General features: G+C 35.9%; 1 protein-coding gene across 2 annotated transcripts in view; it reads left to right on the top strand.

Moving 5' to 3' along the window:
• The first annotated feature begins 4,035 nt into the window (after positions 1–4,035).
• pth1r (parathyroid hormone 1 receptor) overlaps positions 4,036–20,247 on the top strand; it is a 58,237-nt gene continuing 42,025 nt past the window's right edge. For both annotated transcript variants that reach the window (XM_041993065.1, XM_041993064.1), the window contains exon 1: positions 4,036–4,606. In XM_041993065.1, coding sequence (XP_041848999.1) covers positions 4,538–4,606 — 69 coding nt within the window. In that variant the 5' untranslated portion in view covers positions 4,036–4,537. The remainder of the gene's footprint in view (positions 4,607–20,247) is intronic.

The following is a 20,247-nucleotide window of genomic DNA, read 5'->3' as shown; positions in this document are numbered from 1 at the left end:
CTGTGTTTCTGTAATAAATATGTTGGTGAAGGCAGAAGTGGCATGGTAAAACAGTAATTGGCTTAAAGGCATATTTAACCTTTCAAAGAGAACCTTTCAAGAGAAATGCTTTTTTTTAGATCACAATGAGAGAGACAAAGACAGACTCTGACACAGTTTGGGTTTTTAGCAGATTTGTCATGAACACAGTGCAGCTTCCAGTATTTCGAGTTTCCTCTACTACTATAGGGTGCTATCTCCTCCTCCTGCTTGGTTAATGAGTGGTTGCTATTTATGACATTTTTCACAAAAAAAAAAAAAAAAAAAAAAAAAAAAAAACATTAAATAAGGGAAAAAAGCCTGGACTGCTTAAGGTTAAGAACAAGCTTAACAAATCTTCAAAAAGATTAATATTACAAGTTTAAAAAAGAATAAAAGGGAATATGTTAAAACATGAAAATAATTGTGGACCTTAAAATGTTAATTGATTTCCACCTGAATTAGTTCTGTACAAGTCTCCACATTGCTGCATAACATATTGTTTGTTGTATTCAGTCAAGTAGGTGGAGAACAAGTGATGAATGTTTCTATAATATATACAATATATAATTTAATATTTTTAAAAGAGGCTGAATTGCTTTTTTGTTGTTCATTTTTTGTCTTTGTGTCCAAACAGAAAGACTCCGACATACTGGAACAGTTTTGTCACAACTCTGCTCTCATTAAAGCGCCACTCATGAGCTGCAACCAAAGCTTTTCAGCACATATATCTGCATATGAAGAGCTTTCATTTGCATACATGCCCCAAGGGATATTGTTTAACCGCATTTTTCAGGGTCAAGTGGGATAATTATAATGGGATAATTCCTTCACTTTCATATCACATTTCCCTGTTGTTGTGGCTATTTGAACTGTCAATTTAGCCACTTGCACAAACTCACTGAAACTCTATCTCTTTCTCAAGTTCTAATGATAATACTTATGTAATTATAATATATGTTGACAACAACCAAACTATCATATTTTAAATATATTTTAATGAAACAGAAGTCAGGGCAATTTTAGGTCAATGGTCGAGATTTTTCGCGGTGTGTGCACGACTTTTCTGGTTCCGGAACAACAAAATAAAGGCACAAGTTATGCTTTGTAATGCGGGAAAAAAAAAAAAAAGTTTTTAAATCTTGATTGTAATTTAATTAAATTGACTCTGAGAAGGCTGCTCTCACAAATGGTTCCTATGATTTCGTACAGAAAATAATGCTTTTATATTTGTAGATATTCTACGGAATCCTGAGCCCATCAAGGTAAAAAATAAATCAGTGGATGCAATCTGATGTCTGCAGGATGTATCTGGTTCAAAAGCAACAACAAAGCGGCAGAAAATGCAGGAAAATTTTTTTTATTCCTAATATTGTATGTACCATAGATTTTTAAAGTATTATTTATGAAAAACTTATCACTAAAAAAATGGACTATGTAATGCATAAATATGCAGGAAAAGAGTGTACCTCTGTCAATATGGAAAATTTAAATTTAGCAACAGGTCCAGCAGCAGGAATTCAATGCAACAGAAGTCTGTACACCTGTCATTGCTGAGATTCTTTTCTTTTCTATGCTTGCATGTTTTTGCCAGATGAGTCCCCTTCTGCATAGAGAATGTAAATGTTGCTCAAATTTCTGGAATTTTTTTTAATTTATTTTGTTTTTTCATTCACTTGGGATTTTCCTTGACTGATTTTTGTTGTGCGCCACTCTTCATCAGATCATACAGTACAGTATTTATGTACAAATCTACAGCATGTGCAGAGATGTTAAAAACAGCATCGAGCAAGTTGACATGACATGACACATTGTTGGTATTTTTCTTTTCAATGGGTTTATTTAAAAGGGTGTGTTGCCCCCCACCCCTCCCTCCACCCACCCTTCTGCAAGTTTATAATAATATAGTGATAAACTTGCAAATGATAGATAGATAGATAGATAGATAGATAGATAGATAGATAGATAGATAGATAGATAGATAGATAGATAGATAGAGTCTTTAAGGTCTGCTAAGACTGACAGATACCAGAGCAAGGTCTACAAAAAAATCCTTGAGTAAAGAAGGAATTTTAAAAAAATATATCTCCTGTTGTCATCATATTGTTCATTCCAACACACAAAAAAATAAACTATAAACTCATGATGGTAATTTATGTTTATAACAGCAAACTGACTTTAGTATTAAAATTATATACATTAGTTAAAATATATTTAACAGTATTTACTTAGCTACTGCTTTTAGGTATGCAAGACAATGACTCAACGTTACCACTCAAGTGCACATATAATGAGCGTTGGGAGTTAATTTTTTAAAAGATTCCACATAATGTGACAACATTCCCAACAACACAAGATACCACTTTAGGATAAATGACTTCAGGGAAGATGCCGCTTCAAACCTGTGCTCCGAATGAAAACAGCATATGGCAGTCAACCACTTTAATGCTGAAATGCAATTCTCTATGCTGGATAATGCTTTAGTTTCTAAAAGAAGTACATCTCTGAGTGTCAGCAGCTCTAACATTTACACCAATTCTATTTTCAGTGTGCCTTCGTTCGCAAGCTGAATTGCTAACAGCAGAGAATCAGTGCGTGAGTTACTGAATATCATTTCTTTGTTTTTTAGCATTGACCCTACCTGTTTTTTTAAAGGTTGGAATATTACATTTATATTGTTACAGTTACATGCTTATTTACTACCAAGCATGCAAACAATACATTATGCTATCAACTGATATAGTACAATGTTGATGTGAAAAAAGCAGCTTCCATTCAGTGTGATTTAAGCCTGTATACACTTTTGACATAAGGCATGTTTTACATTCCACAGCTGGATATCTTCACACCCCACTGACTGAGTGCTGACCCAAGAACAGCAGTAAAAGCTCTATAATAAGAGAAGTAACATTTTGAATGATAACATCAGCTCTTGCTCCCTTTCAGAATATAAACCACTGGAGGCTCTAACATTCAGTTTGGAGTCATGGAAACCTCTAGCACATTCATATGAAAAAGCCTGTATTATGTGACTTAAATAATGTGTTCATTCATGAACGCACAGTATGTCAAATCATCTTTAATTTCTAAGCAAACTTTTAAAAAGTTGGAGAAAATACTTCTCTGATGCCTAAACGCAAATTACAGTTCAGCAACATCCCTCAGATAAAACCGACTTCCCCTGCATTATGTCTCCGTAATCCAGTCTAACTAGATGCAACTTTTGAGAGACTGCAGGGGGAAAAAGTGGTTTGGCAAAGGCTCTGCGATCTGTTGAATGTGGAGTTTGTTTGAGGGGTGAGAAAATATGTCATTTCGGAGTCGTGGTTTATTCCAACGTAAGAGCGAGCGCACCAATGAGAAGCTTTTACGCCTCCCCACCACCACCACCACCACACACACACACGCACACACACACACACCTCCTTCTTCCTTTTTCCATCCACATACTCACTACTGAACACGACCTGCGCCTGCCACATCTGGAGACGCTTCCCAACACGAGAAACTTCAACTTCTTCTTTAAATCTGCGCACAAACACTCAGGCGTTTGCGAATAATCTGTCCGTCAGGGTGAAAGTGCCTCTCTCTCCATAGTAAGTGATTCTTGAGGCCAAGCTGGCACTTATTCTCTCTCCGCTTAGTTTTAGTTTTCATACATTAAGTTGCAGTTAGAAAGCCACGCTTGAATCATAGTTCAGCGTCATTTCTGTACATGACATCCAACCCATCTTATTACTATTTTGTAGAGGAAAAAGGCTCGAAAGAAAAGGAAGCGGAGTGAAGTGGCGCATTCACGCGAATAAAATACCCCTCTGTGAAAAGTTGGCAATTTCACGCTCTGATCTGACAAAATATTGTTATTATTTGCTGTTAAATGTGAAAAGTAAACCCTGCGTGAGATTCTGCCGCCTGCACGATGCCAAATGAATGCGTTGATGGTGACATGAGTCAGAGGGAATGAAGTTGTGAAATTCAACAGCGACTTGGTGATGGAGTGACACAGTTTGAGATTTAAAAAGGAAAAAAAAAATCCTATTTTGATCTAACGTTTGGAGGAGACGACTGGAAGAAACCATAAGGCGCATAGCTCCATACTGAAGTGTTTAAGTTAGTCTGAGGGGAAATTTAAAAGACCTAAAAATACAGCGTCGGTTTCTCCCCTACAAAGAATCATTTGAACTTCCCACCGCAGAGAGAGAGAGCGACATAAATAGTTCTGACATGTGGATGTAATTTCAGAAGAGGAAAAAAAGACAGATGCAGAGAAATAAAGCGAGCGGGTTGAGTCGGAGAATATCGTAGATTATAGGAAATTAAATCGAGGGCAGAGCAAGGCGATTACAGAGTTATGATTTCACGAGCCACCAGAAGCACCGAGGGGCCAGATGGAGTAAAAAGACACATCTCGCTCCACTTTGAAGAGAGTTAAGTAGATTAAATAATTGCATCTGCGCTTTATCGGCGTTTCTTTGAGCCCTGCAAGGACTCTTGGAGGTAGAGTTGCCTCGGGTCAGGGATGGGATCCTCTCTGCTGATCCACAATCTGGAATTTCTTCTCTTCTCACTCCTCAGCGGTTTATGTCTGGTAAGTCATTTAATTTATTTACACTATTTTACCTAAACGTTGTACACGTGAACTGTGGAGGTCCAGGGGTTCTTCCTCTGTGCACAGATCATTGACAGCATGTCAAGCAGAGCAGGCAGATGAGCAGCAATCAGCTATTTTAAACATCCAGATGTGTTTTGCATTAGGAATGTTGAGGATGCATTTTTATTTAAGATTTAAATAGACAACACACGCATATTAATCACACCTGTAAAATGGATCCATTGGCTTTAATTTCCACTAAATATGTTAATTTCCTTCTGATTGTGGAGCTTGTGTTAGGGTTGAAATAAAAAGCTTTTTACTCACATTACATCAACTCCCTTAATTGCGTCTCATAATTGTTGCATGTAGAATCTGGATTAGCAGTTTTACGTATGTTGAATTGCAAAACAATTCATCTGATATCTCTTAGCAGGCATATTTGCAGTTTTTAAGTGGACTTCATTTGCACATGAGACTGATAATAACAAACAGCTGGGATGAGTGATTACAATCATGTTCCATTATGTGCATCATTGAAATTGCAATACAATAAATGTTTGTGCAAAGCAGGGTCTGGTAACCTAGTTTCTGTAATAGGCAGATCATTGTGCTTGTGAAATGTTTTTTCATTACTATGCAAAGCTGTCACCTGCTGAACTGAGGCTTTTCTTACAGAAAGTTTCATCCATCCATTCATTCATTCATTTAGCAGCAACACCTAATCTTTTTCGCCTGTGATTCACAGCTGTGTCAATGATTTTTGCCAGATATTGTCATTTATGAATGCACTTTCCAATATTGTCATAGCTGTATCCTATAAGCTTGCTGCACACACACATACACACACACTTACACACACAAACACAAACACACATACTGTGCAGGCAGAGCAGCACATCGAGTTGGTTCTGTGTGCTTTGGCTGAGGCTGTTGTGCATTCAACAGGCAGTTCGCCCAGGCTCTGAGGTACAGCGCATTTTCCCAGTGATGTGGTCCATCACTGTACCGCACTGGACTCCTGGGCTCATTGGTTTAGATGGCAGAGGAAAACAATTATAACATAGCCATATATTTATAGCTGATTCAACATTCAGTTTTTAAAAGACTCTGTCTGTGAATGATGTTTACCCGTTTTTAAACTCGATGTTTGCTTAGTCTTCTTCTCCACAAAAAAGTATTTCTTCTTTTTTTCTCCAACTCTGTCCAAATGGGTTGCAGATTTTACCGCATCTAGAGTAAGAGTGGAAAGTGTTGCCTGTTTGTAAAAGCAGAATATGAGGCTTTTTAAGCTGATGCTGTCAAACTACACAATTATGATATTCCCAGACTAGACATTAAAGCTACAGAAATCCTTGTATCACAAATGCAAATATCAACTAGGGAATCTTTCTGAATTTGTTGGGCCCAGCGATCCCAGCGTATTCATCTAAATTAACATAAAACGAGGGATGACTCCAATAGGTTTTTACGTCTCAGCAGGCAAGCTGCAGTGACAGCTTGCAGACAGAGCTGTAGCTCACAGAACCTTTGTTCAGTGTGACAGGCTGCCTCGCTTACTCAGTTATTACATTTATTAAGAGGAAGCGGTGCTTTCAGGAAACCTTAGTGGGGATTTAATTTTTACCTCATGACTGTGTTTTCCTCCCTGATGACTTGCATGTGTTTGGAGTGTATCTGTATATGACCGCTGTAGCCAAGTACTGTGTCAGCTCTGGACAAAATACGACTGAGGGGGACTGTCATGTTTTGTTGAGCACAAGGCATTTCTGACCAGCTTTACAAGATGTGGAAAATATCTGCTGTTGTATCCACTTGTTTCCTTCTCTTCTTTTTTTCCCCCTTAAGATTAGATAGTTGCATTGAAGCTGTGTTGGACATGGAACCACCAGCTTCCAGCATAATATTTATCAAATTTAATAACGGAAATGTCTGATCCAGAGGTCATAAATGAAAGATTTCTATATTTCCCTATTTTAGATGATGTCTCAACTGAAGATAATAGATGTGATCAAACCACAAAGAGCCTTCTGGAAGCCTTCAGCTTCATCAGAATGGGCACAATAAAGAGAGAGGTGCACAGGCTTTTTTTTTTTTTTAAGTGACCACTTACTTTTGCCTGTGGGTAATCATTTTTATACCTTTTCAGATAACGGTACTAAAAACAGCACACATGCATGCCTCCCCTAACAACCTTTCAGTTTAGCTTTATCCATCTCTGTCAAATTATCCCCAGGAGAACTTTATAATACAGATTGGAGTGATGGATAATCTCTTCTCAATCTGTCTCTGGTAATTAGGGGTGGCGGATATTTTTCTCACCAATTCAGACGAACTGCTGCTGCATTTGTAAAATAACTTTAATATTAAAATTTGGTTTTGCATGGCCTTTTGACTGATATCCAATAGGACTTATGATAATTTTTCCCCACTTGTCAGTGTTTGTGTGGGCGTATGTGTGCATCTGAAGGGGCATGAAATGAAATGTTCTAATTAATGTATTCCATAAATATTCTTTTCACTCAGTGATTTAGATAAAAACTGCTGAGACTACAGTCTGTGTGATTGCCTCTTGTGATGATACTTAATTTGCAACTTCATGCAGAGTTATTTAACAAACTCTCTATAATAACATATAATATGTTTTGTCAGTCTGAGTGTTTTTTATCTCCTGATTTATCTTTAGCAAGAATTAGAATATATTCCAAATGAAAGTTCAGAGAATTAGAATTTTCATAGACTCTTGTATTGTACTAAAACCATAATTTTGACTAGCGGATGGCATGATGTAAAATAAACTTTCATTTTTGTCGATTATTTCAGTTTAAATGATAAAACTGGTGTTGTTCTGATGCAGTGATAATTGTTATAGCATCAGCTGAATCCATCCCGCTGACCCTAAACTGCAATTTCTTTACACTCATGGACAAAGGTGGAAGTATATTCCAATTCCATGTGCAGCTCAAGTTCTCCACTTTAAAAACCAATTACACCTTTTACAGGTGAAATTGTTGTATAACTTGCCTCTTGTCTGCAATACTAATCACCATTCGGTTATAAAATATGAAATATTGGACCAATGAAAGTGGGCCACTGCATTTATAGATTCTGAGTTTTCATTCGCACATGTTTGGAAAATAATTTAAGATACGGGGTGAAATGAAATAATAAAATTTATCCTTTTCTCTAGTGAAACTGTAATGCATTACAACACTGCCCAGCCCCAATAAATAAATAAATAAATAAAACATGGATTTAACTAAGCAAATAGGTATGAGCCTCCTATCAGATAATCACTGCATGGATGATTATCTTTAATCAGTTTGAAGATAAGTTAGATTAATCAGTTTATTCAATAAGTTATTTAACTCCAACTGATACAATGAGTAGCTTCTCATTTCTTAAACCACATGGAAAGACATATCCTGTGATCGTGGAAAAGATGTTAGTCTGTTGCACGGTCAAATCATTGGCATGCATCAAGCAGAGAAAACATCTGAGATTGCAGAAACTACTAAAACTGGGTTAATTACTGTCCAATACTTTATAAAATTAGAAGTATAGTGGGGAACCATCACCTTTCAGGAAGAAATGTAGTTTGAAAAACATCTTGCATGATGGTGATAGATGATCACTTAAACGTTTGGTCAAATTAGATGGTTAAAAAGAAACAACAGTAGAACTCAGCGCTATGTTTAATAGCGAAGAGATTTGGAATGAACAGCTGTGTAGCCACCCTGGAGTTATGTGGTCTGATGAGTCCAGATTTATCCTGTTCCAAGAGTGATGGAAGCATCAAGTTAAGAAGAGAGGAAGGTGAAGTGATGCAGCCATCATGCCGTGTGCCTACTGTGCAAGCCTGTCGGGACAGTGCTAGGATCTAGGGTTGCTGCAGTAGGTCAGGTCTAGGTTCAGCAACATTATGTGCCCAAACAATATCAGCTGATTTCCTGAATATAGTGAATAAGCAGGTAATTTCATCAGTGAATTTTTTCTTTCCTGATGGCACGGCCATATTCCAAGATGACACTGCCAGGATTCATCAGGCTCAGATTGTGAAAGAGTGGTTCAGGGAGTACGAGACATCATTTTCACACATGGATTGGAAGCTTATCGAAACATTGCCACAGTGAATGTGTGTCGCACTCAAAGGTAAAGGCGGTCCAATGAAATTATAATGTGTGTAACGTTTTTTGTGGCGACATTTTTTTTTGCCAGGCAGTGTATTTCCAGCTAGTACCACATCAACTGTAGTGGTATAAGAGTAGATTCCTCTTTCACTGTAGATTAAATGAATTCCTTTTATTTTTAAGCATTTAATTAGATAATACATTTTTTTTCATATTGGAAATATACAAAACCGTTTTTATTCCTTTTTATCACTATCTGAACTTTTCAATGTGATATGAAATCATTCTTAGATTTTTGTACCAACTTAATCTAACAAAAGCAAAATGGCTTGCAAAAACTAAACAAAACAAAACAAAAAATAAATTTAATTCCATTTCAGCCCGTCTTTGTCTTCAGAGATGTACAGATTTGTCATATTCATATAGAAGTATTTCTGTGCCACACAAAGCTCCAAAGCAAAGATGAAAAAATAACTGGAATGCATTAAATCACCTAAAAGAAATAACAGATAGAAAATCTTCAGTTTTACCAGAGGATCACATGCCTTTGTAAAGATCAGAAGATTATGGCACAGGCCATATTGGGGGGGGGGGGGGGGGGGGTCAAGATAATTCAGTGTAAGTATTTATGAGTTTTTGTCTCAGTTATTCAGAATTAATTTACTAATTTTATTTACAAAATATAAAATAGACTTTTATTGTAATCAGTAGCAGAGACTTCTTAAGTGTCCCAGACCCAGTTTGTTTTCAGATGTGGCCAGTGGCAGTTTTGTTGTTTTCCTTTGACGTATTAGAACTTATCAACAACAGCATACCACTGTATGGAAGGGTCAGGATAGACAGGCTCAACATATAAAATAGATTCCTAATAATACTTGGTGGTAAATGGTAAATGGTAAAAGTCTCCATGAAATCAGCATTTAAATAAACGTTTAAATGTTAAATGTCATTGACAGTATACATCAGTATCTGATCCTGCTATGATAAGAGTTTTGAATACTTTTTTATTGGCTTTAAAAAAATAGTATTTTTTTAAATATATAAAAACTTGCTTATCACGTATTCCTTGTATACATTGGCATTCCTCCAAAATTGTGGCAGAATGGTGTCATTGATCAGGCCTCTAGAAATGATCAACATACACCACTGGATTTTATAGAAAGCAGGGCTGGCTCCTTAGCTTCTACTATGCAGAGGCAAATAGCATTGTGCTGGCCATGTCATGGAGACTTAAGTATTGGTGACACATATATAATTTGATTGAAATACAAGGGAAAAAAAAAAATCTAAATCTGAAATTTTATTTAATTATAATTTGTACAGGTTTCCCTTTGGAAATGAAGAAAATATTCTTTAAGTGAATTGAATTTCATTATATTATTTAGTTTACATTGTTATACAGACTAAATAAAGAATAAAAATTAGATTTGTCTACAAGTTAAACAGGAATGACCAGTGCATATGAAATTAATTTAATTTCCTCAAGAGCTCAGACATGTATACATATGCATGTGGCATTGATCTTGATTCTCTTTGTTATTAGGCCCCATTATTAGACAGAGAGGCAGTAAAACCTTGCTAGGACTGCATCTAGTGGTACACTCTGTGTAGCTCAGTGTCCCACTGAATTCTTTTTAAATAAAGGAAAAACCAGCCCTCAAATATACTTAACATAAATTCAACTTTCAAGATGAAAATAGGTGCAAGGTGGAAAACATTGCCACAAACTGAGATAAGATTTTTGTCTTTGCAAATTTAGCAGTGTGATTCTGTAGTTAACTTAAATAAAATGTGTCATCATTGCGACAAAAAGTGTGCCCCAGTCATGTCCTATATAGTACCCCCTGAAAACAGCGTTATTTATAGCAAATCCATTTTTTATGTTTTCTACATTTGCACTTTTTTTTTCATTTTTACATAAAAGCTGCACATTTGTCAGTTTTTGCAGGGTAGATTCATGGTAGATTTCTGATACTTATAGATGGTTACGTAGGTTAAGGAGCAGAGGATGCATAATGTAAATTAATGTCCTCACAAAGACACCTATATAACCGTGTATGTGTGTACATTTTATGCATAGCCATACCTTACACTGACTTCTGTAATTCTCTAAAGGAGTAGAAGATGCTGTTGTTGCTTGCATACCATGTATATTCATTTACCACTCATAGTTCCCTGCACAGAAAAAAAAAAAAAGTCTTAGCACTTTTTATATCTTTCTTTATCCATTTAGTCCAACTTTGGCAGCTCTGGATCTATGGAGCAGATCGGTAATTACTGCAAAGCTTTAGCAAATCTCATGGAAAGACACTTCACACCAGGCCATATGGCTGTGTCTCTCTATGAAAATTCACCCCAGAAAAAATACAACAAATATCTATTGATGATCTAATGCATAAGTTCACAGTCACCATTGTTAGAGCAAAACGTGGATGAATGAATTTTAAGCATTCTTTGCGCTATTATAAATTATACATCCAGATGAGATCAGAGTAGATTTTTAGAAACTAAAATGAGGTGCCAAGGGTATGTTTTTGTAGACTTAAACAGAGTATAATTAGGATGATCCCTGTTAGAGATCTCAAATCTTTTAGGTTTGTAGCTGTCATGTTTCTCAAAGAGAACAAACCGTGAGGCTGAAAGTACCCTGATAGCAGCTGTGCTAGGTTGATCAATACTTTATCAGTCATCTGAAAACCATTTTCCTGTTGTGCAATAACCATCCTAGGATATTGGATAATAAGTGGAAAAAAGTTATATTTGTTGGTGTGGCAATAACTTTTTCATTTTTAGTGACTATCAGTCCTTACCACCATCATAGAAATGATTGAACTGTGTTCCTGCACAACTATGATCATACTGTTACAATGAAAAGATTTTGGACTTATGAAGAGCAGTGCATGAACATCGGTTCTTCAAGTTGATGGAAAACAAAAGAAGAAAAAGTGGGCACGTGAAAAGATCTGAAAGACTTTGACAAATACCGAGCTGTAATGGGTAGATGACTGGATCAGAGCATCTCTAAAACAGCAAGTCTTGTTGAGGAAACTGACAATAGGGTCATGGGCACACGAGGCTCATTGATGATTATATGAAGGGAAGGATGGCCTGTATTGTATAAACCCTTAGAAAAGCAATCATAACATGACTTGCTGGCTATATAAAGGTGTCAGGGCAAATTGTGGGACTCAGCTTGACATGTATGATGCTGTGCTGTTGTAGATCGATCAAAGGGCCCATCTTCACTCATGACATCACCTATAATGGGTATTTGAGCTTGACAATAGAGCAATAGAAGAAGGTGTCCTTTTAGTTTGACATGTACTGCAAATCTAAACATTGTTGCTAACAACATATGCTATTTCATGCCGAGGAATCTCTCAGGACTGGGACCTTTTTCAGCTGCCAGCCACACTGTATTAAATGATATATCGGGGGAAAATTCCCCAGATCTCAGTCCAATCAAATACCTGTGGAAGGTGCTAGAAAAAAAAGACACCTCCCATCCATAGAAGACCCACCTGTAAGGTCAAAGTGTTAACATCTTGTTACCTGATAGACCAGAACACCTCTAGTGGGTTTCATGTCTGCATGGATCAGAGCTGTTTTAATAGCCCAAGGGGAACATATACGATATACATGTTTCAATGTTGAGGTTGATAAGTACAGAAGATCTAGAGGCAATTTGATTGGTTTCACTGAAGAATTATTTTTTTTGTACTATCCCAAGCTACTCACCATTTTAACATTATAACTGAACATCACATGTTTTGGATGAATCTTTCCATGATATCGGCAACTATTACACATGTTTTGTGTGCCCACATCTCCCGCAGTCCTGAAACTGGATCCTAAAATCTGTAATCAATCAATCTTCCATACCGCTTTGTTCCTCTTCAAATGTTTTGTACAGTCATGCTCAACAGAACGGTAAAAAAAAAAAAAAGTTTAGTCTGTAGCTCTAGCAGTGTCATGCAGTCGGGCTTGATGACAACAGTCTTCAGACTGTTAGCCCTTCACCTGCTTAATTTGTTTAGTTTTTAATTCTTATTTGCTGTATTTTGAAATGCTCATTCCTATCAGTTTATATAAACTTAAAAATGATTCTTTAATACTAGACATTTTAAATTTTAGACTTAATTTATTTTTAATTTCTCCTTTATTTATCCAGATAAAAACCTTATTGAAATTAGAAATCATTTTTCTAAGAGTTATCTGGCCAAGAAGGGCGCACAACCACAAATTTATATAATATACCACATAAAAACAGACATTAACTATCAAACACAAGTAAAACAAAGTAGCAACCAACATTAAGTAAATGACAAGTACAGTCAACTGCTTTAAACCATTATTAAAAAGTATACATAAAAACACATAAAGAATAGTTCATTTATATTTTTATTAAGGTTGTCAAAAATAATGCATTAACGGCGGTAACTAATTTATGTAATTAATTGCGTTCAAATTTTGTAGGGTTTGAAGATGTTTTAACATAGACACTTTTTCTGGTCAAAGGAGTTAACACCCACACTTAAAAAAATAATAAAAAAAATAAAACAAGACAACAAACAAAAATACTTATAACGTAGTTTCGCACAAGTGTCATTGTCCTGTTTGTCTCTGTGTCTGCACAGCGTGGCAGCCTCCTCCTCTCCTGTTGTTAATTAAGATGGCTGTAGGGGTACTGGCCAGGAAAAGGTTGGCACAAAGGAGATATTTTTGTTTACGTAATATTAAACTGGATATTAAAGGTAAAGTGATCATCTAATGTAAAAAAGCAAGGAAAAACCCAAGTGAGCTTTGGTTTGTTCTGTTGATACAATACAGTAAAAACTGGCATATTTCAGGCATAGTTACGAATGGTGATTGATCATGATTTAATATGATTAAAAATTTTTAATCATTTGACAACCCTAATTTTTATGGGGTGTCAAATTATAATAATTAGACTTTGAAATTTGTTCAAGTGTTTAAACCAAAACTAAAAATAGGTTAAGTGCTCTTTTGAAGCAGTTGAAAAAAAAAAATTTAATAGACTTTTTTAAAAAGGAGAAAAAACGTAGTGAAATTAGTTTTACAGTGTTTTTACAGTAGAACTTCAACATGAACATGAAAATGTACCTTAAATTGTTGATGTGTCTTTAAATGCATCACTTCTAGGGGTGGGGGTTAAGTCCATGATGTGTTGACAGTGGATTGCTGTCTGTGTTGGGGGTTGGAGACACTGACAGCAGCATCGCTGCCAAAGTGAAGCGCCCAACTGGACACCTGTCAGTGCCACCGCTCCAATTAGGCTATTTCTTGAATTCTCAGGTCTACTTGTGAGACGGCCAGTTCCTCCTGTCTTCCCGCAGTTGTCAGCACGGAGAGCATGTTGATTTCAGCGAAGCATTTTATTTATTTATTTTGCTTCCACTGTCATGTCAAGTGCATTTCCTTTTATTTCAGTGACTGTATGTCCCACTGCTGATGGCATTTACAGCATCACACATTCTGACTCTGTTCTCACACTATTACTCTGTTGATACCTGATTTTATTCAAGTTTATTTGACTGTGTGCAACAGCTTAAGTTCTCCCACTTACAGTTACTCAAACCTCTGGGTACGAACCAGACAAATTGCACCTTTTACTATATTTATTTGTTATATTTATATTTAGACATTGCTTATGCTTATAACATATTAGTCTATAGTTAAGTGTTTATTTTTCTGTACACGTAAGCATGGTTCAGTTTCTTCTTATCTTTCCTTATTCCTTTTCTTTTCTTCTCTTTTCTTTATAGAGAAAATAACAGAATTTTAATTAAATGTTGCTGAATGAAGAAATTGACATTATTTCTTAATCCCACATTGAGACAACTGATATCATTTTGTAATAATTTAGTTTATGTGTAACACTGTTACGTGATATTACACTGTTACGTGTTACATAGTGTATCTTGTACAGTTTGCTATTGTTAAGGGTCTCTGTGTGTAAAATAGATAAAAACAAGACTTAAACACATTGCGCCTCTTATAAAGTACTAGCATCTTATAACTGTGAATCATCACTTGTCAAAAAGGACTTTTTATCCTTGAAGATAATCACAACAACCAAATACTTAAAACCACAATCTCATTAAAATAACAATTCAACCAAAAACAAGTAGGATAAGTGATTTATTTAGATAATTTTTATGTTGTGGGGTGTGATATAATGCTCATTGTATGGCACTTTGCCTCATGTCACTTCATTTGTTTCTAGGATAGCTGGAGTCACTTCTACACTCAGTTCTTGAGTAAAATGTCACATCGTGGAGTCACTGAGAACAAGGCAAAAATGATGTTTTCACTCTCAACCTTGAGACTGTCATGTAACTGTGCAGGAAAGACAAAGGAAATAGAAATCTACAAAGATTTGAGAGGGTCTCCTCTAGTGGACAAATAATAATTTTATCACTTTGGTTAAGATATCATTTCCCCAGCCTAATTGGATTATGTGTTTGGCAGGTTTGAGACATGCTGTTTTGTAATCTGCCTCTACAGCATGTGTTATTAAGCTGTATGGAGGTGTAAACTCTCACAGCTGCTGTGAGTGGCTTGTAGCCGTAGAATGCGAGTCACTTGCTGTCGTCACTGGACAGTTTACATGTTTGCCTGAACTTTCCTAGGATCAGCACGGGAGTCAGCTCACAGAGACAACTTGTAGTGGAAAAGCTCCCTTCACACACATATCTTTATGCTTAGTGTTTTACTACAGAGCTTTACAGTAGCTAGGAGGATTCCTGAGATAACTGCAGAATAAATGGATTTCTTCAACTTTTTCTTTGCTCCCCGCCTATCTTTTTTTTGTATTGACTGACACATTTCTTGGTTTTTATGGAGGCCTCTGAGTCAGACTCATAACGCATGTGTTAATAAGGGAGTCTTCAATTTCACCAGCATGGTAAGGCTATACCATGGCTGTGTTTGACTGAGGAAAGGGTTTGTTTTCTTGACTTAGCATGACCTCTGCCTTTTTTTTTCTTTACTTTTCCACTTGAAGAATGTGTAACTCAATGCCAGTTTAGACCTCACTGAAAAGAAGATATTTTGATGATGTGCTTCTGCCCTATACACTTCAATATTCACAACAATGTTTATTTTGGCTGTGTACTGAGTAGCAATGTAAGATCTTTTCGCATTCCCTGCCTTTATTTCTTTAATCATGAGGATTTAACGATGCATTCAAATCAGCTTATTTGTGCTCAGTGGTATTTTGAATGGCACATGTTCAAAAGATAACAAGCTTCAGTTTGACAAAGATTACTGAAGACAACTGAGCCAGAGTTTAATGATGCTATAGAACTTTAGCTAAACTGCATTAACATCACAGGGAAGTTAAATTCATTCTCATGTGCATTTACAAAGTGATCATTTCCTCTCCTCTCTGATTCTATTGTTGATAAACTCTGTGTTGAGGATGCAAAATCGCTGTTTTCAAAGCATCAGGAACATGGCATGTTATTAACTCAACAGCACAAGAAGTCAGGGACACACTGATTGCCTGTGATAAGTTAGCGTTCTATGCAGCATTTTTTTCCTATGAGCTACCCACTCTATCAGTATTGTGATGCAGACTTAGTTGCGGGCAATATGCTTGGAGTCTCAGAGTAGCTCAGTTGGAGTTGACATGTGAAAATTCTCAGCTATGCAGATGCCTCTGCCATCGATGGACAATTCAACTCAGCCCTACCCCCGACTGTTTGTAAGCAGATTGAATTTCAAATATACTGAAGCCTCCTCTCTCATCCAACTCACCTAGATGGAATAAGAAATATGAGTTTCAGAATATTCTGAGTGACTTCCTAAATTAACAAATGCAGAAAGAGTAGGATTTCACATGTGTAATCTAGTTGTTTACGTATATTGGAAGCAGCTCAGATTCTGGGCAAGAGTTCTCCCCTGGCACATGGCTTATGCCTGAGAGGAGGAGGATTTCTTAAAAGAACCTTTATTAGTTTCATTGCAAAACTCTGAGGCTTATGGTTTTGTAAGTATGCAGTTTCACAGCTCCAGACTTTCCAGTAATAAGTAAGAAATACTTAAACTGCACTGCAGTGGAAATCTTGGCCAATTTAAATTCAGATAACAGTGCAAACGTTGGCCGGACTTCCCTGTGTTAACTTCATGGCATTTAAAGAGGCAGCCGATGAGAACAAAAACCCTGAATGTGATGGCAAAGTTGATGATGATGATGATGATGATGATGGATCTACAATCCACAAAAGATAGTGTTTGTGGACTGACATTTCCAAGTGTGTTGTTGATAGTCTATTGAATAACATATGAATTATTCCAAGAGCTATCACAAATGCTGTGCACGAGTTCTACCCCCAAACTTAAGAAAATCCACAATTTCTCTCGCTGATACACTGGTGACAGTTGGTGCAGGCTTCAGCCATCGCTGTGGTCCTATAAGTGTAGTGAAAAGTATAAAATGACTGGCAGACTGAACTTAAAATAACTTGTTCAAGGATTCATGATACTTTTTTGGGTGATTGTGTCATAGCAATATTTTTAATTACTGTTTTAAATCAATCTATTATTTGCATATTATTTCATTGATATCACACTAACTTTATCATTTAAAAATCAAAGGTTTTTATCTCTGACAGACACAAGATCAATTTTGAATTTGAGCATTACTCCAGTCTCAGCATCTGTGGGTTATTATTTACACTTCTGCTATTTACTGCTTCAGCAACTGTGTCATGAAGTTAGCAGAAGCAATTCAAGAAATATATTTAAATGTAGCTCATGCTGTACATATGGATTCCTTTCTGACTTTTTTATTTTGGAAGATTTAATACAATTTATTGTTGTTGCATTTATTTTCATCTCTTATCCAAATTGAATTTCTTGAAAATGTCTTTTCAAAATAGAAATAATTATATCTCTAAAAAATGGTTTTAACAACATTTATCATGTAAACAGCAATGAAGCAGGCTAAAGTCAGTGATGTAGTAATGTTACCATACTTTCATAAAAATAATGGTAGCAACATACCAATTTTTACTGAACTACTTTATAATCACTGACTTTCTCGGGAATTTAAACGTGAATTCCAGTAAGAACAATTTGCATCTAAACATTTATAAGCAAAAAGTTCATGACAATCAAACTAACAGTACATAATTGTTCTCTACCTGATCAAAGCATCTTCAATTTTCAGATATGACAATTTCCAGTTTTCACTTTCTCACAACCAAACTTTGATTATGTTTCAGCTTTCTATGTTTCTGTCATGAGCGTCACTTATTTGGCCCTGATCAGATGTTATAAAGCATAGGAGCTGAAAATCACCTCACTTTATATTTTACAGAGAAAAGTTATTCTAGAATTTTACATCATATCTTATAATTTTTCCCTGGAATTAGGGTATTGTTTTAATTTCATTTCATTTTAATTATATTTATTTATTAACTGCAGATGTGTTTTTATTTGTGATTGGCTTTGAACTAATCCTCTTAGACAAGCTAATGTCTACAAATGAATGTTTAAACATTTTATGCATCTACAAAGACAAATGCATACATAAATAAACATTTAATAAAATAAACATAAGGCATAAATAAGTATGTATCCTATTTCAACGCTTATTATGTTTGTTATAGCATTCCTAAAACAGGATATTGTATAATTATATTAATTTTTAAAAACACTTTGCCATTCTTAATTTAAATGATGCTACTTCATTTAGTGTTTGCAAAAGATGACCAAAAAATGTGTGTTTTTACAGACCTATTCTTACTGCTCTACATCGCAGCTTGGGGCATTTGTACCTCTGACTGAACTGTCAGTTAAAGTTAGTGCAGGCAACAGTTTTTGACAGGACAAAGGAAAGTCCAGAGTAAGTAACACAGTGTCTCCAATTCTGCTGCATCACTTGTTATTTTATCCATTCTTGTTTATCCTTTTTGTCCTCAGTCTGACAAGTCCTATAGATAATACTGGAGCTGGGTGGTGCTGTAAAAACAAACAAACAAAAAGATGTAGTTAAGCTTGTTTTTATTAGCAAAGGAAAACCTTTAATAATTTAATGTAGTTAGTGAAAAATCTGTTGCTTTGTATACCATAAAGCTATAAGGAACAATAAAGCAAGCACAGAGCATAACAAAAAATCCTGTGTTGAGGATTACTTTTCCTTAATTAATGCCACAGATGTGAGTAGTTTTGCATTATCTTGATTTAGAACATATTCACACTGGCCCTGTATGGTCCACTTAAAACAAACCCTGGTCCACTTCCCTTTAAAATCAAGGTAATTTGTATTCTCATGTCAAGTGGCCATGACTTCACTCCCGTAGACTGATTCATTGGTATCAGTTTATTTATAAAACCTTAATCGGCAAAACCCCTGCTTACCTCCGCTCTGTACTCATTATACATAACAGTGATCGCAAGTTACACTCCACTAACTACATTACCTTACTTATCCCAAAAGCCCACAGAGCTTTTGGCAACCTCACATTTCAGTTTGCAGCTTCAAATGACTGAAACCATTTACAAGAGAATCTAAAACACGACTATCAGTCCATTTTCCTCTTTTACAAAGTTGTTGCAAAAAATTGTGAATGCTGCTTCTATTATTAACTGCTCCTTAATGTTTGGAGTTGTTGTTTTATTGCATTTTTTTCTAATTGTATTAAACTGTGTAATGTATTTAATACTTTGTAATTTGACTCACAGCATTTTGTAAGACATATTGTATTTTTTATTGTTGCCTCTGGCCCATATCCTCATTGTAAATGAGAATTGGTTATCTGGTTACATTAAGGTTATGATAGTACAATTTGTTTGGGGCAGTGTGGACCTGCATTCACATTCTGTTGCAGACCATAGTAGGAAACTCTGGTCTACTTGAAAAGCGGGGGTCTCAGTTCAATTGCAAGTGAACCCTGAAGCAGTTCACTTGCAGTGTGAAAGCAAACAGACCATACAGTGGATCAAAGAGATGTAGACCACATAGTGCAACATGCTGGATATTGAGCAGCTTTTAATGAAAACTGTATAGGTTTGAACAGAACCAGAGTAAAAACAGACACCCCAAGACTGCAAAAAAATTATTGTTGCTTCTTTGTTTACGTTCAGTGAATGACCCTGGCTCATTGATGAGCCTGATTTTCTTCTTCTTTCTTCTTGGTCAGTGGTTGCTTCGGGAAATAATATCGTTGTTCAGGCAGGTTGGTCTGCTTGAGTGTTGTGTGAAAACAAATCAAACGAAATGAAGGTGCAAAATTTCTAGGCATTCCCTGCCCAATAGAACCGAGTCCCTCAGACTATCCTGGTGTGAATTCTCCCTTAAACATATGAACACCTAATCATGGAGACACATTGCAAGCCAGTGGATGTAAATGATCAAAAGAACACACATTTACAAATTCCTATTGCAGCATGTCTTTTAGCAGCTTTATAGAATCAGTTTAGTTAAATGACTGCTTTAACAGAGTGAAAAGGTTTGCAAGCTTTAGTTTGGAAGTTATT

This window comes from Melanotaenia boesemani, chromosome 8 (genome assembly GCF_017639745.1).
Source record: "Melanotaenia boesemani isolate fMelBoe1 chromosome 8, fMelBoe1.pri, whole genome shotgun sequence".
NCBI classification, from domain to species: Eukaryota; Metazoa; Chordata; class Actinopteri; order Atheriniformes; family Melanotaeniidae; genus Melanotaenia; species Melanotaenia boesemani.
The sequence above is the reverse complement of the archived record's forward strand: the minus strand, read 5'-3'. Positions and strand labels throughout refer to the sequence as shown.